Raw genomic sequence first — 23,730 nt, forward strand, 5'->3', positions numbered from 1 at the left:
ATGCACATCACAAAAATAATCCAAATGACACTACCTACTGAATCCATCACTAATTTGTAATACAATTTTGGGAAAGCCCTCATTGCCACAAATCAGTAATTTTATGCTTTACTAATTAATTCTTTACAGCATTCCCTACAGCAGTTGCTGCTAATTTTCTCTCTTTAATCCTCCCACTCTCTTCCCTCCCTATCTCCTATAGTCCTCCAAGAAAAACAAGAGGCTAACAAGTACCTCCTTCACCAATTCTGTACCTCAAAAATTCTATTGCAGCATCTCTTCGCACTGCTAGCTCCCTGTCATAGATAAACCCATGACTTGTATTCTTGTTTTCATATTTTCATACCTTCATGCCTTCCTTTCTTCTTTGTTTAACCCTTTCAATTATCTTCTCCACTCCATAATCCTCCTCTTCCCCCTTACAAGTCTTTAAGCCTTTCTTTATCTGGCTCCTTCTAGCTGTCTACAAACACACATTTCCATCCTTTAGAAAATTTTACCTGATCCTAATGTTACTACAAGTAAGCTACTAATCTATCATTTCAGAATCTTAGAAGTGATCTACAGCTGCCTTCATTTCTTCCTTTCCATCGCACTCATCAATCCCTCAAAATATTGCTGACCTCACCTTTCAATTAAAGCGGTTCTAGGTTATCAATCATCTATCCTTGATAATAAAGATTTTTTTTTCCCCATTTTAGGTTGTTTTGCTGCACTTTTCTCTAGTTCATACTTATATGTTTATGGTTCCTATCCCTGAGAATGACCTTGTTTAGCTGGTTTTCTTGACTTTTATTTTTTACTTGTTCTTCCTTTTATTGTTTCTCATTGCTCAATGAAGCAAAAAAATCTTAATTTTCTACCATTCTTTTCCTTAAGATTTTACAAAAAATTAAACACTTTATCACTTAACAATATGCTTAGCAAGTCAAATACTTGGTGACTTAGGTCTTGCTTGTTATAACTGATTTATATTGATTTTAAGCTTTTCTACAAAAGTGAAAGGTCAAAAGTATACACACACCACACACACATATACACACCATATACAGTTAAACCCTTAATTTTAACCAAAAATAGTCAGTTTGCTTCCAGATCCCTTACAAATTTAGGCTTAATATTAATTTAATGCATTTTTTTTAAAAAAGATCTTTATAAGATGATAGATGATGAGTTTATGGGAAAAGCTACTTATTAGCACTTAACTATGTTTAAGGCATTACGCTAAGTTAAATCAATTCCTATAGGTTACATGACCATGACTTTCAAATTTTCCAATCAGAAGCATTTATTAAATGTGTACTAAAATCACCAGGCAATGGGGATACAAATACAAAAGTGTAAGTTTGTTTCTTCAAGTATCTTATGTTCTAAGAGGGAAGACAACACATTTTAATATGGACTATGTACAAAATAAATATTCAAAATGCACTAATATTGTTAAAAAAGGATGAAATTTTAGAAGAATATCAGGTTTAGATCTAGCAAACAGGAACTAATTCCTAACTTTAGAAAGAGCAATTTCAATACAAGGATAATTTTTTTTTTTTTTTTAAATTTGAGATCTCCTTACTATATACACTTTTTCTAAAGAGAGGCACACTTACTCTTGGCTTATCAAATTCAGGTTCTGATGAAGTTGGTGATAAGGGACTTATAGGGCTAAGTGATGGGGAACTCTCAACACTAGAAACATATTCAGGATCAGGAACATATAAAACCTGCAACAAAAAGTTCATACAAATATATTAACAAGAGAAATACTAACATTCTGTGTTCTCAAAAATATTTTCAAAATGCCATTTCCTCTTACTTTCAGGATTAAACAAAATCTAATTTGATAGCAATCAAAGCCAAAATTAAGTAAATCTGAATGACTATAATAAATTCTAAAAAAGGAGAATAATCTATAAATTAGCTGGGGCCAATCACAATTCTTCTGAAAACAGAAAGAATTTACAAAGAATCTGGCATATTAGTGAATGCATAAAACAAAATATCAAGTATACCTACTTTTTAAAAATAGCCATTATATATTTATACAAAACATTTGCAAGTTATCCGATATTTTATTGTCCTTCATGGAATCTTCTCTATAAACACAAATCAAATAACTTGGAATTTAAGCAGATGAATTTCAAATATTTTGATAAATATATACAAAAGTATTATATGATTTATATAGTTAATACATAATTAGTATGTAGCTATTATGGGCAAATGAAAATTTTCTAACAACTGAAATATCAACTTAATGACTCACCATTAAATCTTGCTTCATATTTTACCTTTTCTAAATAGCAAGGCATAAAAATAAATACTACCTGTCCAGTGACAACTGCTCGGGAAAACAGCTTATTTAACTGAACCAGTTCATTAGGTGTGGTATCAAATTTCAGGGCGATGCTATTCAAAGAATCCCTTGATTCAACCTGTTTCAAACAGAAATAAGTCCTCTGAATCTAATTAAAACAAAATCTGGAAAAATAGAGCTCAAAGAGAAAATAGGAAACTTTCTTTAAGTGAAGGAACTTTGATTTTATATATATACAATTTTTTTTACCAGTTCTAAAGGAATCCAAGTGAAAGTCAATTCCCTATTAAAGCTTACTTATGTACACATTCTCAGCATTCACAAAGACTATATAAAGCAAAAAATATCTTAAATGCATAAGAGTGTTGTGCCACAGTTCCCTTTTATTGTCCTGATTCAGTTTCCCTAATTGTTCTGCCTCAGTTCCTAATTGTTCTGTTCAATCCTGTAACACTACCCCTCCCTCCTAATCATCAGAATGTTTGACAAGGAGAAAGATCTTCTATCTTAGGCATCATGACCCCAGACCCTCCCTACTTATCAAAATGTCCAGTGCCTCTGTTATCCCAACTAACCAGAATGTTCGGTGCTTCCCCCCACCCTGTCAGAACCAGATTGATAGTCTGTTCCTGCTCTCAGTGCTCTGATTCTGCCCGACTTGGTCTACACCTGTAGCTGATCCACATGTGTATATACTTCATGGGAAGCACACATAGTAGCTGGATGCTTTGGACATCATTTATATACATTAATGCATGAATAATGACATGGGTCAGGAAAGTTAAATTTATGTTAATGTGCACAAGAACACTTGGCTAGCTTTGTGATTGGACATGTCACTTAACCTGATTATCTGTTGGACATTTCACAATAGTAGGTGATTCTTTCCCAAGTAATCTAGAAACTTTTCTTTAATACCAGATATGCTATATATATTTATTACTTTGTAAATATGACACAAAGTAAAAAACAGCTACATATTTTCCTACATCTGCATATTTACATGAATTAACATTACATACCACTTTTTAACTCACATCACAAACTACTGTGCTATACTTGGATACTTTGGATCTTTCAATTTTTCATAGAATTTGCAGAAAGGAGAGAGAACATGGAGGAATTATTGTGTTCATAAAATATTTTAAGAAAAATTTTGATAGCATAACATTTAGACACATGTTGAAACATTTTCTTTTAATAACAAGGCTTTTTTTTTTTTCCAATCAAATAAATGTCAAAAGCATTCCCATGTGCAAGGCATCATTATTAGGTTGAGAATTTGAGTCCCTGGCCTCAAGGAGTTCATATTCCATTGAGGAAATACAATTACTCAAATACATCTGTGATTTCAACCATTCAATACTGCAAATCTCACTATTCATGCCTGCCCATCCTGTGCAATTCTTTTCCATGTGAATGCTGGAAATTTTCCTCAATTTATCCTGAAAGAATATCAGTGGAGCATTTTAGACATCCACATGTCATATTTCATTCTTATCATGTGACCAGTTCATCTTATATAATTGCTTTCCTCTTTCTCCTTCTTCTTCTTCTTTTTTTTTGGATATTATTATCAACCACTCTAATCTTCCTTAAAACGAGGAGGAATTTTCAGGCTAAATAAATTTCCTACCTGACAATTCTATGATGATGTCTTTTACTCCTGTTATTTTGAGTTTTTCTTTGGTTGTATATTGTAACTTGTTTCCATTTGTAATAAACCTCTCCATTATCCTGAAATTTAATTCTGTACATTTATGTTCCATGTTTTGCTGCCATGTAGCAATACTAACAGAATATTAGCATAAATAAGGGGGGCTTTAGTTTTCATGGGAAGCTTGTCTTAGTAAAAAAAAATTTCCAAGTTTCTGAAAGCAATTCAGCCTGTTCTCCCATTCAACTCTGGGCCCAACTCACTGTTCAATGTACCTGCCCAGATATATACACATTGATGAAGAAGCTCTATAGGGTAAACATGTAAATGCATATTGAAATCTGGGCAGTAGACATTCTTCTTTCCCTTGGTCTTAATATGTGGGTGGGATTTTTTCACCTTATATTTTCTTGGAATATATTCAAAATGAGAGGTCAAAAATGATGAATTTCAAATTAAGTGACTATATACAGTAATAGGTTTAAAAGAATGATCCTAGTCTAAATAAATTTACAATTTTTCTACTTTAATTTATATTACTTGAAATGTTAATATAGGAGAAATAGTCTTTTTTAGAAGAAATATCTTCATATAGGACTTTTAAATACAATCCTATACCATGTTTGCATTCTCTTGTATTTAAATGAAATAGAAGGCTTAAACACAGTTGTATCATGCTTCAGAGATTTATATTGACAGATTTGAAATAAATTAATGAAATCTAAATATGCACTTGTAACTATCAATCAAATAAAAGCAACACATAAGATAGGAAAGAAATGATTCACGTCAGCATTCCATAGTAACCAGAAATGGAAAAAGCTGACTACAGGGAGACTTTTGAGGGACATTTCATGAATATAACTGTCAGAAAAAACAAAAAAAGTTCCATTTTGTTGGATACTGCTGTACTACTTTAGCTTTAAAAAAAAAATTTAGCAAAAAAGTGCCATAAACTAACTTATGATTAACATACTAAAAACATTATTTAAATTGACCTCTTACCTAATTCACCAATATTAAAGCTAAAAATTCAGGGAAGGGGTAGATTTCTATTATAAATTTCAGAATAAAAGAAGTCAATTTGGCTTATGAAAATAAGTATAGACCCCCAATATTATTGCCACTACTAAAACTGAAACCTAATGATAATTGTTATGAATATCTTTCTATTAAAAAAAATTCTGACAGGGACAAAAATATCCTACAATTAAAAAAAAAATTACTAAGGATTTGATTCTTATTGAGTTTTTAGAAGTGGTTTACAGATTTAAGAATTCAAAATAATTAATATCTTTGACGCATTTGTATTATACAAAGAGAGTCCCCCAAATCAATATATTCCAAAGCTAAATTAACATTTAAACAAGTAGGTTAACTCACAGTATATTCGATAGTCCCTTTAGGTTTCTGAAATGACATTCGTCTTCCATCTTTCTTGTCTAGGGTCTTCTTTTGGCCAGTGTCTGAAAAAAATTGAAGTAAAGAATATGTTAAATTCATTTTCCTCTCAGAATATTATCAAAGACTGCTGAATAAATAACCCCGTGGGAAGACTCTAATTCACCAGTTTGCTTTCTCCTTGTAGTCCCCAGTTCTCAAAGACAGCCATCTATGGAAATCAGAAATTCAGTCCCCTTCTTGCTTAAGGATTTGATCAGTATGAAACACAGAGAAAGCTAAGATCAATTAACCATACATACCTACCAGCAGAAAAGAAATTAAATCTAAAATTACTGACTTTCTCTTTCAACAATTTTTACCTCAATGTCTATTTAGAGAGTCAATGTTTCTAATTGTTTCTGTATCATGTAGCATATGCTTCAGTGCTTTTTAACAGCAGGCAATTTCTATATTTCTTCAGGTAAGATTTAATTAAAGATATCACTCCGATTATAATTTTTTTAAAAGAATTAAATTATTCTCTTGGTGTGACAAGGTAAAATACTATGTGCAAACTTCAGCACGAAAACATACTCATATCTTCATTTTGATTCTGCTAAAATTGTTTGCAATTGATGACTAAGTTGAAATTAAAGTTTGAGATCCCAATGGTTTAAAGCCTTGTTTACACTGTCTCAGTATAAATTTCTGAAATACTTTACTATAGTTTGTTATTTTATTTTGTGTTTCAGTATCTTCATTTAATGAATAACAACTAGTAAGTTCTCATTCAGAATAGACAATTTCATGACTAGCAACATATTAACCTTGTTAAGGCTTGCTCTTCTCATCCTAATGACCACTATGAAAAATAGTAATTAAAATATGCTTCTGAAAAAAATGCTTACTGAAAAGAAAATAAGCACATCTTTACTTAAATTTTGAAGGAAAAGTAAGATTATACTTATGAACTAAATTAATATTTAAACAATAACTTATATTGTATCTTATATAGTAACTTACAAAACTTAATGCATATATGGATTACTTAGCTGAGCTATTTATGTGGCACTAAAGTTAATGTAGATTTGAATTCCAGGTTATAAAGCTCTGCATGAATTTAACAATGATATTGTTCTATATATGTCAATAGTCACAATTTCTACTTAGAGATTTGACATAAAGGAAATATTAGGCAAGGAACTTGGGTCCCTCTCAGTAAACTGTCACTACTATTAGAGAAATAATCTTTACTATGCTTTGCTCTGGTTGCTCAAATTCTACTCTGAATAGAAAGCATATATAAATAAAATTGACTATTAACATTATATAGCCAGCAGAGGGAGCTGACAATGTTTCAGAATACAATGCTTTGGAATTAATATATATTTTTTTCAAAACTGTAAAATTCAAGCTAAATTTCCAGATTACTTTGGAATTAATATTTCTTCAACACTGCAAAATACAAGATAAATTTCCAGATGAAGTTATGTTTTTCTAGAATTATTTTAATAATGAGCCTCTGCCAGAATTGAAATATTTGTTTTGCTTAGGCAAACCATTCCACCCAATTCTCAGCTTTCTTGAGCTCCTAAAATTTGGGAATGTGATGTTGATATTTTTTATCATTTTTGAAGCCTTGTGAAATAACATAATGTGAAAAGTAATATAAAAAGTTACAATCAACTTTGGTTCTTGAAAGGAACAAATTATCTAAAACTACCAGAAAAATTATGAAACTGACAAAGAAATGACAACAAAAATAACTGACCTACAAAACAGAATTTGTTACAATAGCAAAGAAAAACAGAAGCATTAATATTATTGGCAGTTCAGGTTCAGTCACATCCAACTCTTAATGACTTTATTTGGGGTTTTCTTGGCAGATAACCAAACAAGTGTCATTTCCTTCAGCTCTCTTTACAGATAAGGAAACTGAGGCAAACAGAGTCACACAGTTAATAATTGTGTGAGCCCAGATGAAGTCTTCTTGTCTCCAGGCCTGGGGCTCTATCTACTGTAACACTTAGCTGTAGAGTTGTTGAGAAATGGTTTATTATCACAATGCTAGTAGGAAGTGTGGGATTGTTTTTGCTGCAAAGCAAATACGGCATCACTTCATATTCAAAAATTCCTTCACATTCCTACTTATATAAGCAAAGATATTTTTCAAGGTAAAGTGACGCATTTACCATATAACTTTTGGTACAGTAGAAGTTGCGGACACAGAAAAGATAGGCCACATATTACCATTTACAAACCCTAATCCCACTTCTATCATTCCAGACCTGACAGCAGATAAGACCTCAGATGCTGTCCCTATTTTATTAATTAAAGAATGACTTTTATAAATTTATTTCCTATATAATAACCATATAAGTTATTTAATAAACCTTTATTGAAAATATTTTGCTAGTTTTCCCCTTTTAATCAGATATCTTATTCCTCGATTGATCACAAACTTTTTGTCTATCCATATTCTGATAAGTATTTTTTTTCCTTCTCTAATTTATTTGTGATGTGACCTTTTACATATAGGCTGCATTTCCATTTAGGGCTTATCTTGTATGTGCCTTACACATACAGTAAGTGCTTAATAATAACTCGCCTTGCCATGTATAGGGCATGAGTTGTTACTCTAAATATGATTTCTTTCATTCTGTTGTGTAATTTTTCCTTCAGTTTTTATCAAATAATGAATCTTTAACCCAGCAGCTGAAGTCTTTGTGTTTATCAAACATCAGATAGTTAAGGTTCATTTGCTTCTGTATATTGTATACTTAATACAGTCCATTTATTGATTTTTTTTTAAAAGAGGACTAAATTGTTTTGAGAATTACTGCATTGTAATATATAGTTTGAGATCTGGTACTATTGGCCCCCTTAATCCTCACTTTTTCTCTCATGATTTCCCTTGATATAATAACTTTTGTGCCTCCATACAAATTTTTTTCTACTTCTATAAAAGCAATCTTTGGCATTGAATAAATAATTTATATAGTATTGTCTTTTATTGGGCTGACTAGTGCTCCTTATAAGCAATTATTTATTTATGAATGCTTATTTTGGTAAACAATTTTCTATAAATTTTTATATCATGGTCATATACATACACACATTTTTTTTTATAGGTAGCATCTTGAATATTTTATATATTCTATAGTTATTTTACTTAAATGTCTTTACAATATCTAGCAACACAAAAGGAAGAGTCCCCAAACAGGGAGTAGTAAATCTTTTAAGAATTTTCAAAATTTCCAAAGAAGTTTCTGCCATTATAACAAACTTCCTTCCTTTAGATTTGGTGGAAATTAAAAACTGGAAAAAAAGAATTTTGCTGACAGCATTTCCCCTACCCCTAATCTGTTCCAGAGGCAGCTAGGATAGGGTGCCAGGCTTAGATTCTAGGAGACCCATCTTCCTGAGTTCAAATATGGCCTTATAAACATATTAGCTGTGGGGCCAGAGTCAAGTCACAGAAAGCTGTTTGCCTCAGTTTCTCTTTTATAAAATAAATTGGAGAAGGAAAAGGCAAACCACTTCAGTATCTTTGTCAAGCCCCAAAGGAGTCATTTATAAATGGACATGACTGAAACTCAACAACAAGAAATCTGTTTCACCTCAAATACTATTTTTCTTCCATCCCCTTTCCTCTCTCTCATCTTCATTGATGTTCCACCTCCTGAATGATCTCTGATTTACACAAAGGTATTTTTTATTGGGAGGAAAGAAAAGGTAATTTTGGAAGAGGGAACATTTGGATGTGACAGATCTGGACACTTTGGAATGTCAGTGAAAAATATGCAGTGGTCCTCAAACTTTTTAAATAGGGGGCCAGTTCACTGTCCCTCAGACTATTGGAGGGCTGGACTATAGTAAAAACAAAAACTCATACTGTCTCCGCCCCTCAGCCCACTTGCCATAACCCTACAGCAACATAAACGTCCTCAGCAGGCCCCATCTGGCCCGCGGGCCATAGTTTGAGAACCCCTGATATAAAGGTTCTAGAACATTGTCACTGGTTGATAAAATATACTTTTTTGCTTTTGTTGTTACTCATTTTCAAACAAACATGCTTTAAAAATATGATTTAAAATTTTAGCACTTATAAATACTTTATAATAAAACAGAATATGATTTAATCTTTTTATCTCCAATGGTTCACTATAATTTCTTTTCTTCTTTTTTTTTTTTTTTTGGGGGGGGGGGGTGAGGCATGGGGTTAAGTGACTTGCCTAGCTTCACACAGTTAGATAATGTTAAGTGTCTGAGACCAAATTTGAACTCAGGACTGGTGCACCACCTAGCTGCCCCCACTATAATTTCTTTTAGAAAGCTGAAACTACTGAGACCTCATTCATATCTACATAAATCAATATAAATTAATAAGTTCATCTAGTTCATTTTTATTAGTATTCCAATTAAGACTGTTACATGATATGTTTTTCCTGAGGGATATACACTGAATCTCTATTCTATGGTCAAAATAGGTGAGAAGCTTAAGAAACAAACATACATATGCAACTAAGTTTAAGATATATTGGAAATGTCATATGTGTAGATTTTAATGCTTAAAATTTTAAATAAATGTGACACACAACAAATTTGTATGAAGAATTAGCTTGGCTTATTTCCGCTTTACTTTTCTCCTTAGAATCCCAAAAACTTGGATTCAAATACTGCCTTTGAAGTATGTAGCACAATGAAGAGAAACAAATTTCTTAATTCTTAAGTGGTCTCTTTCTTTTCTATTCTTTCTTTTTTTCAGAGGCAATTGGGGTTAAGTAACTTGCCTAGGGTCACATAGTTAGGAAGTGTTAAGTATCTGAGACCAGATTTGAATTTGGGTCTTCCTGACTTCAGGGCTGATGCTCTAACCACTGAGCCACTTCACAGCCCAGCATGGTCTCTTTCTCAAGGTTAAATTAGAGGCACCAATCCTTAGAGATAAGAAAATGCACAGAAAGGATGTTCCTCATGGATGAAACCATAGGTTTATATAGAACAAAAACACATGGAAAGTCAAATTATATAGTCAAATTACTACAAACCACTCTCAGTTGTAAAACACTACCACATTTCCAAAAGCTAACAAAACAAAAATCTCATTACTTTACAATCACATTATGATACTAAAATGGGAGTGAGAAAAATTAATTTCTGATAGGTATACTCAACATAAAACTTATTTTCATTATCTTAGGCTATTCTTAACAATATCACTCCATTGATACTACACAGAAGTGAATCAAGAAATACTATTTTCTTGAAAAACAGTTACACTAGGCATGTACAGGGTATATTACCAACAAAGACTCGTTCATTTTTTTTGAGATCTATTGGTTTACGAGTACTATAACTGAGTTAAGGGATAAGCTCCATACAGTAATTTTCAGGGCAAGGTTTCAAATTGCTTCCCAGAATGACTGGATGAACAGCATACATGTCATTCTCCTTCCCCCTTTTATCCCCTAATTTCCTGGTATGATAGATATGAAGTAAAACCTCAAAGCTGCTTTACTTCTCATTTACTTAATTATTTGAAACATTTTTTCATGATTAGAGAAAGCTTGTATTTATCATCTTTTGAAAACTCTGATATTTATATCATGACCATTTATTTACTGGAGAATTTTTTTATGTCTTTTAATACGAATCAGTTCCTTAATATCTTTGACATGAGATCTTTATAAGAAAAGCTTGCTGCAAAGTTTTTCCCCCCAGTTACCTGTCTCTTAATTTGTACTCCACTTGACTTGTTCATACAAAACCTTTCAACTTTTGTAATCAAAATTGTTCATTTTATTTTGGGTGATACTTACAAGCACACATTCAGTCATGGTCTCTTTCCTCTCCACAGACCCCTATTTCTTCATTGCTCCTCTAATTTATGACATGACTACGTAGAAGATTTATAAAATAACATGGGCCCCATTCAAAAGTGTACACGTAGATCTCCCAAAAAACCCTATATTTTCCTATCAAAATATTTTTTTGAGAATGACAGATATCCTTTCTTTCTTGGAAACTGGGACTAATTAATGACATAAGACATTACTCACATAGGCAAGTCAAATTATTACTTTTTGTCTACCAAAGAAGTTCAACTATTTAAAAAATAAATGCAATCTGCAATTTCACATAAAACCTTTAAAAAATTCGAAGATAGTATGATATTTATTTAACCACAATCTAACGGACATACATTTTGGCGCCCAAAGTGGGGCTCAAACCCACAACCCTGAGATTAAGAGTCTCATGCTCTACACCAACTGAGCTAGCCGGATTTAACAATTTGGTGCCCCACGTTGGGTGCCAAATGCAATGTTCTGTTGTCTCTCAAATTATAATCCTTCTCTGGGAGGAGGTTTCTTTTCTGTAAATCCTTTTCTCTGTGAGCAGGTTTCTTGAGAGGCTTCTGGAGCCTCCAGCCAGAACGAAGGTAGAATCTCGAGTCCCCCTTCCTGAATCCTGACTCTGAATCTCCTCCAGCTTCCCTGAAGTTCTTCTGGGAAGTCTTGTCCTTGACCCAATCCAGACTGCTTCCTTTCAGACTGCTTCTTCTTTTATCCTCCCAGAGAATGGGCTTGTGGGAACTACTTACAACCAATGAACTTGCTCCTTTTAAAGGTGTGAACTAATGGTGTGAACCCTGAGCTAGAGAATTGTTAAGTACTGACTTAGCACCTAGTAAGAACCTAACAATATCCAAAGGCTTCTATTATAAAAATGGCAATTTTAAACCCAATCCTCGCAGAGAAGCTAATATGCCATGCCAAGGAAACTCTCTCTCTTCCTGGCATAGCAAACTTTTGCCTGCTGGAATATTCTTTTTCAGCGTTATCCTTTCTTTATCCTCACTTATTTCCTTAATGAGATGTTATATCTCTCTATCAGGACTTTGCCACCTTTTTATTCATGCATAACAAAAGCTGACTTCCCAATGCCAATAATAAACTTTTTATCAGTCTAGCTTTTTGGGTTTGTAAATTCCTTTACGAAGGACCTCTGTGCCACCAGAAGGGGCACAGACCCATGCTCCAAATCCCATGGGGAATTAGGGGAGCCAAATCTCTTCATTTGGTTCCCTGAACTCTGAATCTGCCACTAACACTTCATCATTTAACTCCCTGACCACCAGGAACCCTAATCTCATCAAAAACACTAGATAAAATATCTATAGTTTCATATAAAATACATGTTTTATTGAAGAGGAAGCAAAGAATGTGAATGATGTTACCTAAGACTATGTCAAGAGTCTCAGGTTTGTGGAGAAAAATGGAATTTATGATAAAAAAAGAACTAGAGAACATTATGAATGCAAAATGGATAATTTGGATCATATTTAATTAAAACATTTTTGCACAAACAAAACCAATGCAGCCAAGATTAGAAGGGAAGCAGAAAACTGGGAAAAGAATTTTATATCCAAGATTTCTGATAAAGGTTTCATTTCTAAAATACATAGAAAACTGACTCAAATTCATAAGGCTAGAAGCCATTCTTCAACTGACAAATGGTCAAAAGATATGAACAATTTTCAGATGAGAAAATTAAAGCCATTTCTAATCATATGAAAAAAATGCTCTAAATCACTATTGATTAGACAAAGACTTTACTGAATTGAATTACTTAAGTCCTTTCAACTAATCCATTGCAAAAAAAGAGAAACTCCTGTTTTCTGCAAGTACAAGGCCTTTGACTTCTGCATTTTTAAGAGCTTTTAATAAGTTTAAAAGTAACCTACTAAATTTTAAAGAATAAAGAAATAAGATTAAATAACTGAAAAAGAAATGAATACTCATTCTCTTTTCCTAAAAGGAAGCCATCAGATTAACACATGGGGATAAGGAAAATAAAATAATAAGCATCTAAAATTAAAATTGCCAATAAGGACAAATATTAATTATTATTCCTTTTTATTTCCTATTTGTAACATAATTATACAGCATGACAACAAATAAAAAGCTAGCTTCAGTCAAGAAAAAATAGATTGTTGTCATTTAATACTAACTAAATCGTCCTGATACACACACACACACAAACACCACAACACAATACAACACAAGACAACACAACACAACTCTGAGAGCAAACTCAACTTCCTTCTACTCTAGAAAACTCTCCAAAACTATAAATTGTAGCAGGTGCCAATCTGCATTGCTAGGATGTGAAGTTTATCACTGAGAAATTCATCCAGGCCTTTCTTCCTTCCTATGAACATTTTTCAGATAGTGAGAACCTATTAAATAGAATGAGTTGAAGCATCCATCTTGGACACATTAAAAACTGGTATGATCTGATATTATCATATGAATTGAATAACAATTGCTTTAAACATATTTACATAATAAATACAAATTTGTGAAATGGTGGTGGAATCTTATTAATCTACTTAAGCTAAATTTTCTTATGTTTGCACATAATTATCTTGAAAGTCATTAATATATATTCATTTAGAAAAAAGTTATCAGCATCCAAGAGGCAATGATGACTAAGTATATATTGTAATAGAGCAAAAATGTAAACACAACTATGTAATAAGCAAAATTTGTCCTCCCTCCATTTTCCTAGAATACTTTAGTCACAAGTAATAACAATAATATTCACATGCTTAAAGATTTACAAAGCACACATATATTATCTCATTTAATCCTCATCCTAACAGCTATTTTCCCTTCTTGCAGATAAGGAAACTGAAAGGTCATGTGACCTGAACCTCATCCAATACCTTTTCTTAACTGGATCTAGTGAAATGATTCTTAAACAAAGCACAGGAGATAAGAAAAGAGGAAATAGATGAGTCTGATTAAAGAATTTACAGCGAAAAAGTAAAAAGAATGAAGCAGAATCAACTGCTAAATATTTATTAAGTGCCTACCTACTATGTGCCAGACACTGAGCTAAGCACTGGGGATACAAAGAAGAGGCAAGACAATCCCTTGCCCTCAAGAAGCTCACAATCTAATGGGGGAAATAACATGCAAATAAATGTAGACAAAGAAACCCAAGTGCAAGACAAAAAGGAAGTAACTAGCAAAGGGATGGCACTAGGATAAATAAAGGTTGAGAAAGACTTCCTATAGAAAGTTAGATTTACATCATTTAGTGGTGATGAGATTTTAATTATCCAGACATCTAATTATCTTGTTTGTCTCAGTTTTCTCAACCATAAAATAGAAATAATAATACAACCTACCTCCAAGGATTACTGTGAATTGCTGCTTACCAGTGTCTGGTACATAATAGGCACTATATAAATGCTAATTTCCTTCCCTACATTTTGAGAAACTAAGTCAAAAGCTAAGTAGATAATGACTTCTTGAACAGCTTTAATAATTCCTTCCTTCTAAAGGTTCTAAAGGTTAAGAAACCAACAAACAGGGGACTCTGTCCTGGATCTGATTATTACTAATAGAAGGAACAAGTTGCTAGAGTAGAAATGATGGGAACCTTCAAGTGAGTAAAGTGACCATAATCTGTCATTCATGGTTTATTTTAGGTAGTGGGGAATTAAAAGGTAGAGTAAGTAGGAGCCTACTAAAATACTATAGGGAAATTCAGTACAGAAAGAATGAACAGGTAACTCACAAGAATGAAATTCTGAAGGCAAAAATGTAAAGTATTCCAATAAAGAGGAAAAATGTGGATACACAAGGACCTTGCCAAACTCTTTTTAAAGAGAAGACAAAAGGACGGGGAAGAGAGGACAAACATAAGAACATAACAGGAGATAGTCCTTCTGAGGAAAAGACAAAAACAAAAAACAAAAACCTGGTTTAACTTATATATATTGGGAAAAGGAGTATAAAAGAAAGGATAGGACTCCAATTTAATTTTCAGATAAAGAAACTGAGGTGCAAGGAATTTTACGGAATTGTCCAAAGTAACATAAGTAGTGTACTATGAGAAAGAGAGATTCTCTAAAGCTGAGGTGAGGAAGATTATGGGAGAAACATCAGAGATGGAAGAGCTAGTAGAAATGAAGGAGCTCACAGTAATGAGATATAATAATGCTTCCATTTTCTTAGGAAAGTAAGAGGTGAATTGAGAGAGAGAGAGATAAATGTTTAGAAATGAATTTAATATAAAAACAAAATACTATTAAAAAAAAAAGGAACTGCTCTATTAACATAAGCTTTTTGTGTCAGTCTCCTTTGGCACTCTGATGAAACCTATCAACCTCTTCTCAGAATGTTTTTAAATATATAATTTAAGATATATGGAATTAGAGAAAAAGCCAATTATACTGAAATACAACTATCAAAATATCACAAGTAAATCTGTTTTAAAAGAATTCCTGTGGAATAATTACTGTGGTGAGAATCAAAAAGAAATGACTACTCCTTGCTATGCAGCAATATTAAGAGTGCAATAAAAATTAAATTAAAAAAAAATGCTTTGGACCCTGTGGAGAAGAGTTGTGCAGAGTTTATAGGAGCACGTTAAAAGCAAACAGAGGAGCCCAAAAATAACAAGAAAAGCAGAAATGCATTCTAGGAATGAGGGACATGTGGAGAAACATCAAGTAGGTCCATGTCACTGCATTATAGAGTAGGTGAGAATGAAGTACAAAAAGACTGGAAAGGTTTAGGGAAAGGCAAGGTAATAAAGGACTTTGAAGTCAACAGAAGGATTTTATATTTGACCCTGGATATAATAGGGTTTATTGACTAGGAGGTCTAGCAAGTGAGAAAGTGTATATGTTATGTTCTCTTTTGGTTTTCTGGAGGTCTTGGAGCAGCCTTCCTTTCAGCAGATTAATCATCAGAGAATAGCAAGTGTTAAAGTCCAAATCTTTTACTATCTCCTTCAAAATTTTGTTTCCTTGCCTGTGACCCTGGTAGCTTTCTTGAAGAGCCTTTTAGTGTAAGGGTTAAAAAGCTTCTAGGAGCAAGGAATGCAGTTCAAGGCATGTGGAAAGACCTGAGGGATGAGAGGTACCGGAGCAGGCAAGTCCTACATGGAGGCAGGGTATGGCCCCAAGAGGCGATGTATGACCCCATATCTCCCTCCTTAGAGCTCTCAAAACCTAGCCTGCCTCCCTCCCTCTTCTCAGGCCAATCTCATTATGCCATGTTGCTAGAGGATTTCCTTTTTCCCCAATCCTCAGTGGAGTATAAATATATGATATCTAAGAATGAAGTTCTCTTTCGCTTCACCCTGGTGGTCTGTCTCTATGTTATCCCAGTTGGTGCCCAAAGATGTCTAAGTGTGGCCTAGCAATGCCCTCCACGGATGGGCATTAAGAGGAGCTTTAAGGGGAACTACAAGGTTAGGATAGTGTTAAGAGACACTACATTCAGGAGTCTTGGTTTCAGTAGAGAAGTGAAGGAGGAGAGCCTGCCACCATGGTGGTGTGAGATGGAGTGAATGAATCTGTCTCTCAGCCATCACAAAAGTGGATGATGGAATAAATCTATCTCTCCTTGGCTCCAAGAGCTTGAGTTCCTGCCTCTAGTCTGCTTGTCTTCTCTATCTCTGACTCTGGCTGAGTTTGTCCCAGCTTATATGCTCTATTTTAATTACACTATCATAGGTGTGAATCTTGTAGAATTATATTAAGTACTAAGTACATGTATTAATAACCATGCTAAACTAGATAACCATTGTCTTATCAATTCCACTGAGTTAGCACCTTGTAAGAATCCTTATTTTAAATACAGAATTCTGGCCCATAACATGTATGTATATGAGACATGTGGTCATACCTGTACTTTATCAATAGTAGGTAGCAGAGTGGGGAGAGACTTAACCAGAAAGCTATTGCAGAATCCACATGTGAGAAGAGGACCTGTACAAGGGTGATAGCTATGTCTGATAAGAGAAAAGGGTATATACAAGTGGAAAACACTAACATTGTGAGTCTGAGTAAGTAGGAAGGCAATATTCCTATAAATGTAATTAGTAGGGGGGAATTGGGAGGAAAAGTAATGCGCTCTCCTTTGGATATATTGAGTTTGAAGTGTCAATGGGACATAAAATTCAAGATGTTCAAGAGTCAATTGGCAATGAGATAGTAGAACAAGTGAGGTACCTGTAAACAGACCTGAGAATTTTCCTATCAATGATAGCTGAACCTATGGGAAATGTTGAGATGGCCAAATGACTGTCAGAGGGAGAAGAAAAGAGGGCTCAGGACAAAGTCTTGGCATGTGAGCTAGAGGAACATCAAGCAAAAGAGACTTAAGAAGGAACAGTCAAACTTCAGACCCCAAGGAAAATGGCATCATGAAAACTTAGCAAGGAAAAAGTATACAGAAGAGGGTAATGAACAGTATCAAAAACTGTAGAAAGCTCAAGATGGATGAAGATTGAGAACAGGCAATTTAAGAGATCACTAGTAGAGAGCTAGATGACAATGTATACTCATTAAGACTGTAGCCTCAAACACCTATTAGCTATTTGATCGTGGGCAAATCATTTAACCTGTTTGTCTTAATTTCCTCATGTGTAAAATTAGAGTAACAGCACCTACCTTACAGGGTCATTGAGAGGATCAAATGGGATATTTATAAAGCATTCAGATGCAATATAAATACTATTATTATTACTTTGAAGAAAGCAATTTCATTTGAATGATTAGGTCAGAAACCAAATTGCAAAGGATGCATAGTGTGAATGAAGGCATCAAAACTATAGGGAAGACATGAATATGTTTACAGAAAGCAGGGAAACAGACAGTTGATGGGAAAATGTTGATGATACTCAAACTTCATTCTATAGGTATAATCTCATCTCACTGGCATTTACAAAAGACTAGATTATTAAAAAACATAAACTTACTTGAATTGTTTGTCATAAAAACAAAGAAAAGGCAGAAATGCTTGTACAAAGTAGTGCCTGGTGATTCTCTAATCAGGGTTAAGACCTACCACATATTAATCGAGATAAATATAAAAGGATTAAAAGAGATCACTGCCATAAATAAAAAACATAGAATGAAGCCAGTCTGCTAGAATGGCAATGATGTTCATTCTACTCTAATAGGATTATGTTGCAAATGACATATATTTTATAAAGAACTGGAGAATGTATGATTCCAAAATACTAAAATATGTGCCAAATGTAGAACTGAAGGACTGCCCCAAACAAGGGGTCAGGTGACAAATTGACTTGCTGGGCATGACTTTGGGGTCTTCACTGTCTGACCAAGCTCTAAGTGCTCCTCAGCCCAAGGCTCACCTGTTTTCATGGCCTTTGGAACAACAAATTGTTCTCATCTGCCCATTCACCCAAGGGAGTCTTCACATGCTGAGAGTAGACACCCTCCCAGTTCACCATAGGGTTTGAGATTCCCTGGTTATCCTGACTGCCAAAATGGTTTACCAGGATGCTGCTGCCCATGTTGGAGCTTCTTGGAATCACAGATGGGAGTAAGGTGCAACAGGTGGATCCTAAAGGTGGGGAGCAGGCCTGTAAGAAGCTCGGCAGCTCTCACCCAGAGGTACCAACCTTCCCTGAGCATACCCTATACCCTGGGAGGAATGGATTTAGAAACAGCAATGGCAAGGGTCACTTACTTCTGAAGGCTGGTGTACTCATGACCTCCTCATTATTAACACTGTACTCTATTTAACCTAAATGCAATAAGACATTATGGATGCATTCTTGCAGCAAATATTGGCATTTAATAATCTATGCAATTATAAGAAGGGACAGAGAGGATATGAGTGACCAAGGCAATGTGTGGTACAGAGTGGGGTGCTGGATTGATCAGACTTATCCTCTCCAAAATGAATAATGGTATTCAACTAAAGTAGCTGCTCCAAGGCAAAATAACTACCAGAAAAATTAAGTCAACAGATTAGAGCACTTCTCTGTAAGAGAAACTTCAGCCAGTTGGCAACAGTGGAGCAGAAAAGGGGTGGGAAGCTTTCAGAGATTTGGTGAACAGCACTGCATTTGCTCATACCAGTCAGGACACTCACAAACATGAAGACTGGCCTGATGAAAATGATGGGAAAATTCAGAAGTTGCTAAATGAAAACTCCTCAGGGTTTACCAGCAGTATAATTCATCCATCTCTAAAAAGGTAGCATTCAATTTCATCAAGAGAAAAATGCAACTGAAACTTAATAGAGATGCAGGATTGGCTAGTAAGAAGGCAGATAAAATTCAGTTTCATGTTGATAATAACAAGCCAAAGTGCTTTTATGATTCATTGGAGGTTATTTATGGCCCCAAAACATGGTGCATCTCAACTACTCAGTACTAATGAAACAACATTGATTAGTGATTAGGACATGACCCTATAAAGATGGGCTGAACACTTCCATAGTGTTCTCAACAGATCATCATCAATCAATACTGAAGCCATTGACTATTTACCTCAGGTAGAAATCAATGACTCTCTAGCTGAATCCAGCTAAAGAAGAGCTTTTGAATGCCACTAGGCTACTTTCATGTGGTAAATCACCTAGTGGTGATTTGATTCCAGTTGGGATTCACAAGATGGGGGATCCATTGCTCATACAAAAACTGACTGAAATTTTCCAGATTATATAGGAATTCAAGGAGGCCTCCATTATTCTCTATAAATGAAAAAGATTGACAATCCATAGCATGTTGTGTCTCTCAGTCACTGCTGGCAATTTTTGCCAGATTTTTCCTTGATAGGATGATCCGACAAATGGAAAAAAGTCATCTATCTACCTGAGAGCCAGTGTAGCTTCAGAAGAGGCCAACAAACAGCTGATATGGTATTTGTTGTCAGACAACTCTATGAGAAATGTCAGGAGCAGAACAGAGGTCTGTATAAAACATTTGTATATCTAACCAAGGCCTCTGATGCTGTCATTTGCAAACTTTATGGAAAATTATGTCAAAATTTGGTTGTACAGAGAAGTTCATCAGTATAGAACATCAATTTGATGATGGCATGGTAGCAAGGTTCTTGACAATGAACAGTGCTCTCAAGCTTTCCCAGTCACGAATGGAGTGAAATAAGGCTATGTGCTTTTTCCCATTTTTTAGCATGATGTTTTCAGTCATGATGCCAAATGCCTTCACAATGAGAACAAAATCAACTACTATACTGATGTGAAGATAAATTCTTCAACTAGAAAAAGCTAAAAGTCAAAACTAAAGTAGAAGGAGTATTGGTGCTTAATATTTTTGTTTGCAAATGATTGGGTATTCAATGCTGCCTCCAAAGCTCAGATGCAAAAAAAAAATATGAATCAATTCTAACACCAAGAAAATACAGACACTCCATTAACCAGTACTACACCATTCTCTTATGTAGAACCATCAGTTACAGCAAATGGAGAAGTTGTGAATGTTGTGGATAAGTTCATTTACCTTGACAGTATACTTTCCAAGGATGTACACAAAGACAATGAAGTTAACACGTGCATTGTCAAAGCTAACTCAGTGTCTGGCAAACTTCAAATTTTAAATACCTCTCCTTGGTAGAGGAGAGGCATTAGATTGATTACCAAAATGAAGATATACAGCCATTCTGCTGACCTCATTGTTGTATGCCTGTGAAACCTAGACAGAAACCAGTGCTGTGCCAGGAAACGGAATCGCTTCCATTTGAATTATCTTAGGAAGATTCTGAAGATCACCTATCAGGATAGGATAAGATACCAGACACAGAGGTCCTTTCTCAAACGAAACTGTCAAGCAATCAAACTCTACTATAGAGAATGCAAATCCAATTAGCTGGCCACACTGTTTGAACGCCAAATGTATGCTTGCCAAAAAGACTATTTTATGGAGAACTCATACAGAACAAGTGCTCACAAGATGGTCAGAAAAAGCAATACAAGGACACTCTCAAGGTCTCAAGACTTTTAAAATTAATTGCACAACATGGGAGACCCTGGCACAGGATCACCCAGCAATGCATGACTTTCTCAGAGAAAGCGCTGTGCTCTATGAGCAAAAGCAGAATTGAATTAGCGCAGAAAAAAATGAGAGTTGTGAAAAGCTAGAGAATCCACACCAAATGTTTACAGGGACTATTTGTGTTCAACCCATGGCAGAGCTTTCTGAGCTCAAACTGCTCTGATCAATCACAGTCGAACACAATTACTTGACTCTAACATAGTGATAACATCTTCTTCAAGAAGAAAGGGCAACAATCAACCAATCACAAACAAAATGGGGAGAAGTTACACAGAATAAACACACCCTTAGAGAATAACTAGACACTTAATTCAAGGACAGGTTATGAGACCAGCAGGATGACAAACCACTAGGGACAAAAGGCTTTTTTTTTTTTTTTTTTTAAAGCAGAGAATTATGACTAATCATGACTCTAAGAGACAATGTCACAAACAGTACCAGATGCCTCAAATACCATTATACAAACATGAAGTAAAATCACAACCTCAAAATTAGCAGGGATATCAGAGGCCATCTAATCCTAAACACGGATTAACAATAATATAACTTAGAGCAACCTCCAGTCCTCAAGTCTTCTCTGTATACTGATAGTGGTAAACAGCTGATTATTTCTTGAAGCTGACCATTACAGTTCTAGTAGGAAATTCATGCAAAAATTGTTTTTAAAACCTGACTTCCTACTCTTTCCACTTATAGTTAACTTATTTTCTCTTCTGTGGACAAAAAACAAGATCATTCTCTCTTCTACAGGCCAGCCCTTTAAGAATTTTAACAGCTATCCAATCCTCCCCAAGGATAGTCTCCTCTCTAAGATAAGCTATCTCCTGTTCCTTCAACTGATACTCAAATGGCACTGTTCCAAATTCTTTCACTATCCCTGATAACCTTTTATATGATTTGCTTGTTTTTGCCCAATATATATTTGTTTAATCAATAAGTAATTCTAGAATTGATGAAAATTCTCATCATCAATCAGCATTTTTAAGGCCTTCCATAAGTACAGAACCATCACAACTGCTGTTCTAGACTTAAGTTTTTGCTAGTGAAAAGGGACCTACTAGCTGAATAAATGATGCTCCCAAAATGGAAGGCTTTATTTTAGATTGGAAGCACTTGTAAGTTTCCTTTCAAAAACATATTGCCCTGAACAGAACACAACAAAAAAGGGTCCTCATTACCTTTCTAGCTAAGTCCCCAGTCACAAGATTGCATTTTGTTTTGCCCTGAACGTAAGGTTCCATTTTTGTAGGAAACTTCTACTTTGGAAAATTCTATCAAAGAATTTATAAACTTTTCTGCACTCCAGCCTTACCAACTTCAAGGTACTATTATTATGCAGTTAAGTGACTTGCCCTGAACTAAAAAGCCAAGTCAAGTAAAGCCTATACTTGAATTAGGTTTTCCAACTCTCTACCGCATTGCAAAGTTATCACAACATGAAAATATTTATATATAACAAATATAAAATTAGGTCCTGCTCAAATATACACCTCTCTGTTTAATATTAAAGTGTCTAGCCAAACTCATCCTGCTATCTGTCTGTCTGTCTTTCTGATTAAGCTGCTCTTTTCAGATTTTATATCATTTAACAACAGTTCTATGATTTTTTCAAAATAACCATGAATTTAAAAAATATATATTATTGATATAGTTTTTCATAGTATCAAATGAAAACATTGCTTGACCTGAAGTTCATCATTTTTTAAATGGCAGATCAACATTTTGTGTTCTCTTCACATAGGAAAAAACTCTTTATATTATCCAGAATAAAAAGATTATTTAAATCAAGGTTAAACCATTTTGAGGCAAGATTAACATGAAGGAGTAATATCTTAAAATTAATGGATCCACATCAATCACAGAAGCCTGAAAGTATGGCCTTATCTAAGGAAATGCTAAAATTACATAAGGATATTGGAAAATGATTTGGGATTGAACTCATGGAAATAATGTTTGCTGGTGGGAAATGCAAAAGGCAACCAAAAACTAAAGTCTTGTACTTACCTATGAGCAAAAATCTGAACGTTCCAAAAACAAAAACAAACAAAAAACCTGAAGGTTTGCTGCTGCTAAAACAGAAATCACAACATAAAGCAGGAATAAAAAAAAAAAAAAAATCTTTTGACACTGATTTATTAAGATTTTTGCACTGAAAGTTAAAAAATACAAAGAGGCTAAAAATTTTAAATTCAAGATTCTTTTTTATTTTATACAATACCATAGTACTTATCCTCAACAATGACTACTTTGTCAAATGATAAAATGATAGCTAAAATTACTAACAACAAAAGACAAAACCATCAACAATGATAACAGCAGAGATGCAATGGTTGAACCTGATTTGGACTTAGAGACCCAAGTACAAATCCTGCTTCAAATGATTGCCAATTTGTGTGACCCTAGACAAATCACTTATCATTTTCAGGCTTAGCCACTTCATCTATAAAATGGGAATAATAGAACCTACCACACAGGATGGCTGTGGATAGCAAAAAAGATGGTAAATATAAAACACTTTGCA

The 23,730-nt window shown here is 34.2% G+C and overlaps 1 protein-coding gene across 1 annotated transcript in view; it reads right to left on the reverse strand.

Moving 5' to 3' along the window:
- Nucleotides 1–23,730, reverse strand: part of OXR1 (oxidation resistance 1) — a 586,011-nt gene that overhangs the window by 87,149 nt on the left and 475,132 nt on the right. The window contains 3 exon segments of the mRNA XM_074267139.1: nt 1,608–1,721; nt 2,325–2,432; nt 5,355–5,437. Coding sequence (XP_074123240.1) covers nt 1,608–1,721; nt 2,325–2,432; nt 5,355–5,437 — 305 coding nt within the window.

The sequence above is a fragment of the Sminthopsis crassicaudata genome, chromosome 1 (assembly GCF_048593235.1).
Source record: "Sminthopsis crassicaudata isolate SCR6 chromosome 1, ASM4859323v1, whole genome shotgun sequence".
Classification (NCBI taxonomy): Eukaryota; Metazoa; Chordata; class Mammalia; order Dasyuromorphia; family Dasyuridae; genus Sminthopsis; species Sminthopsis crassicaudata.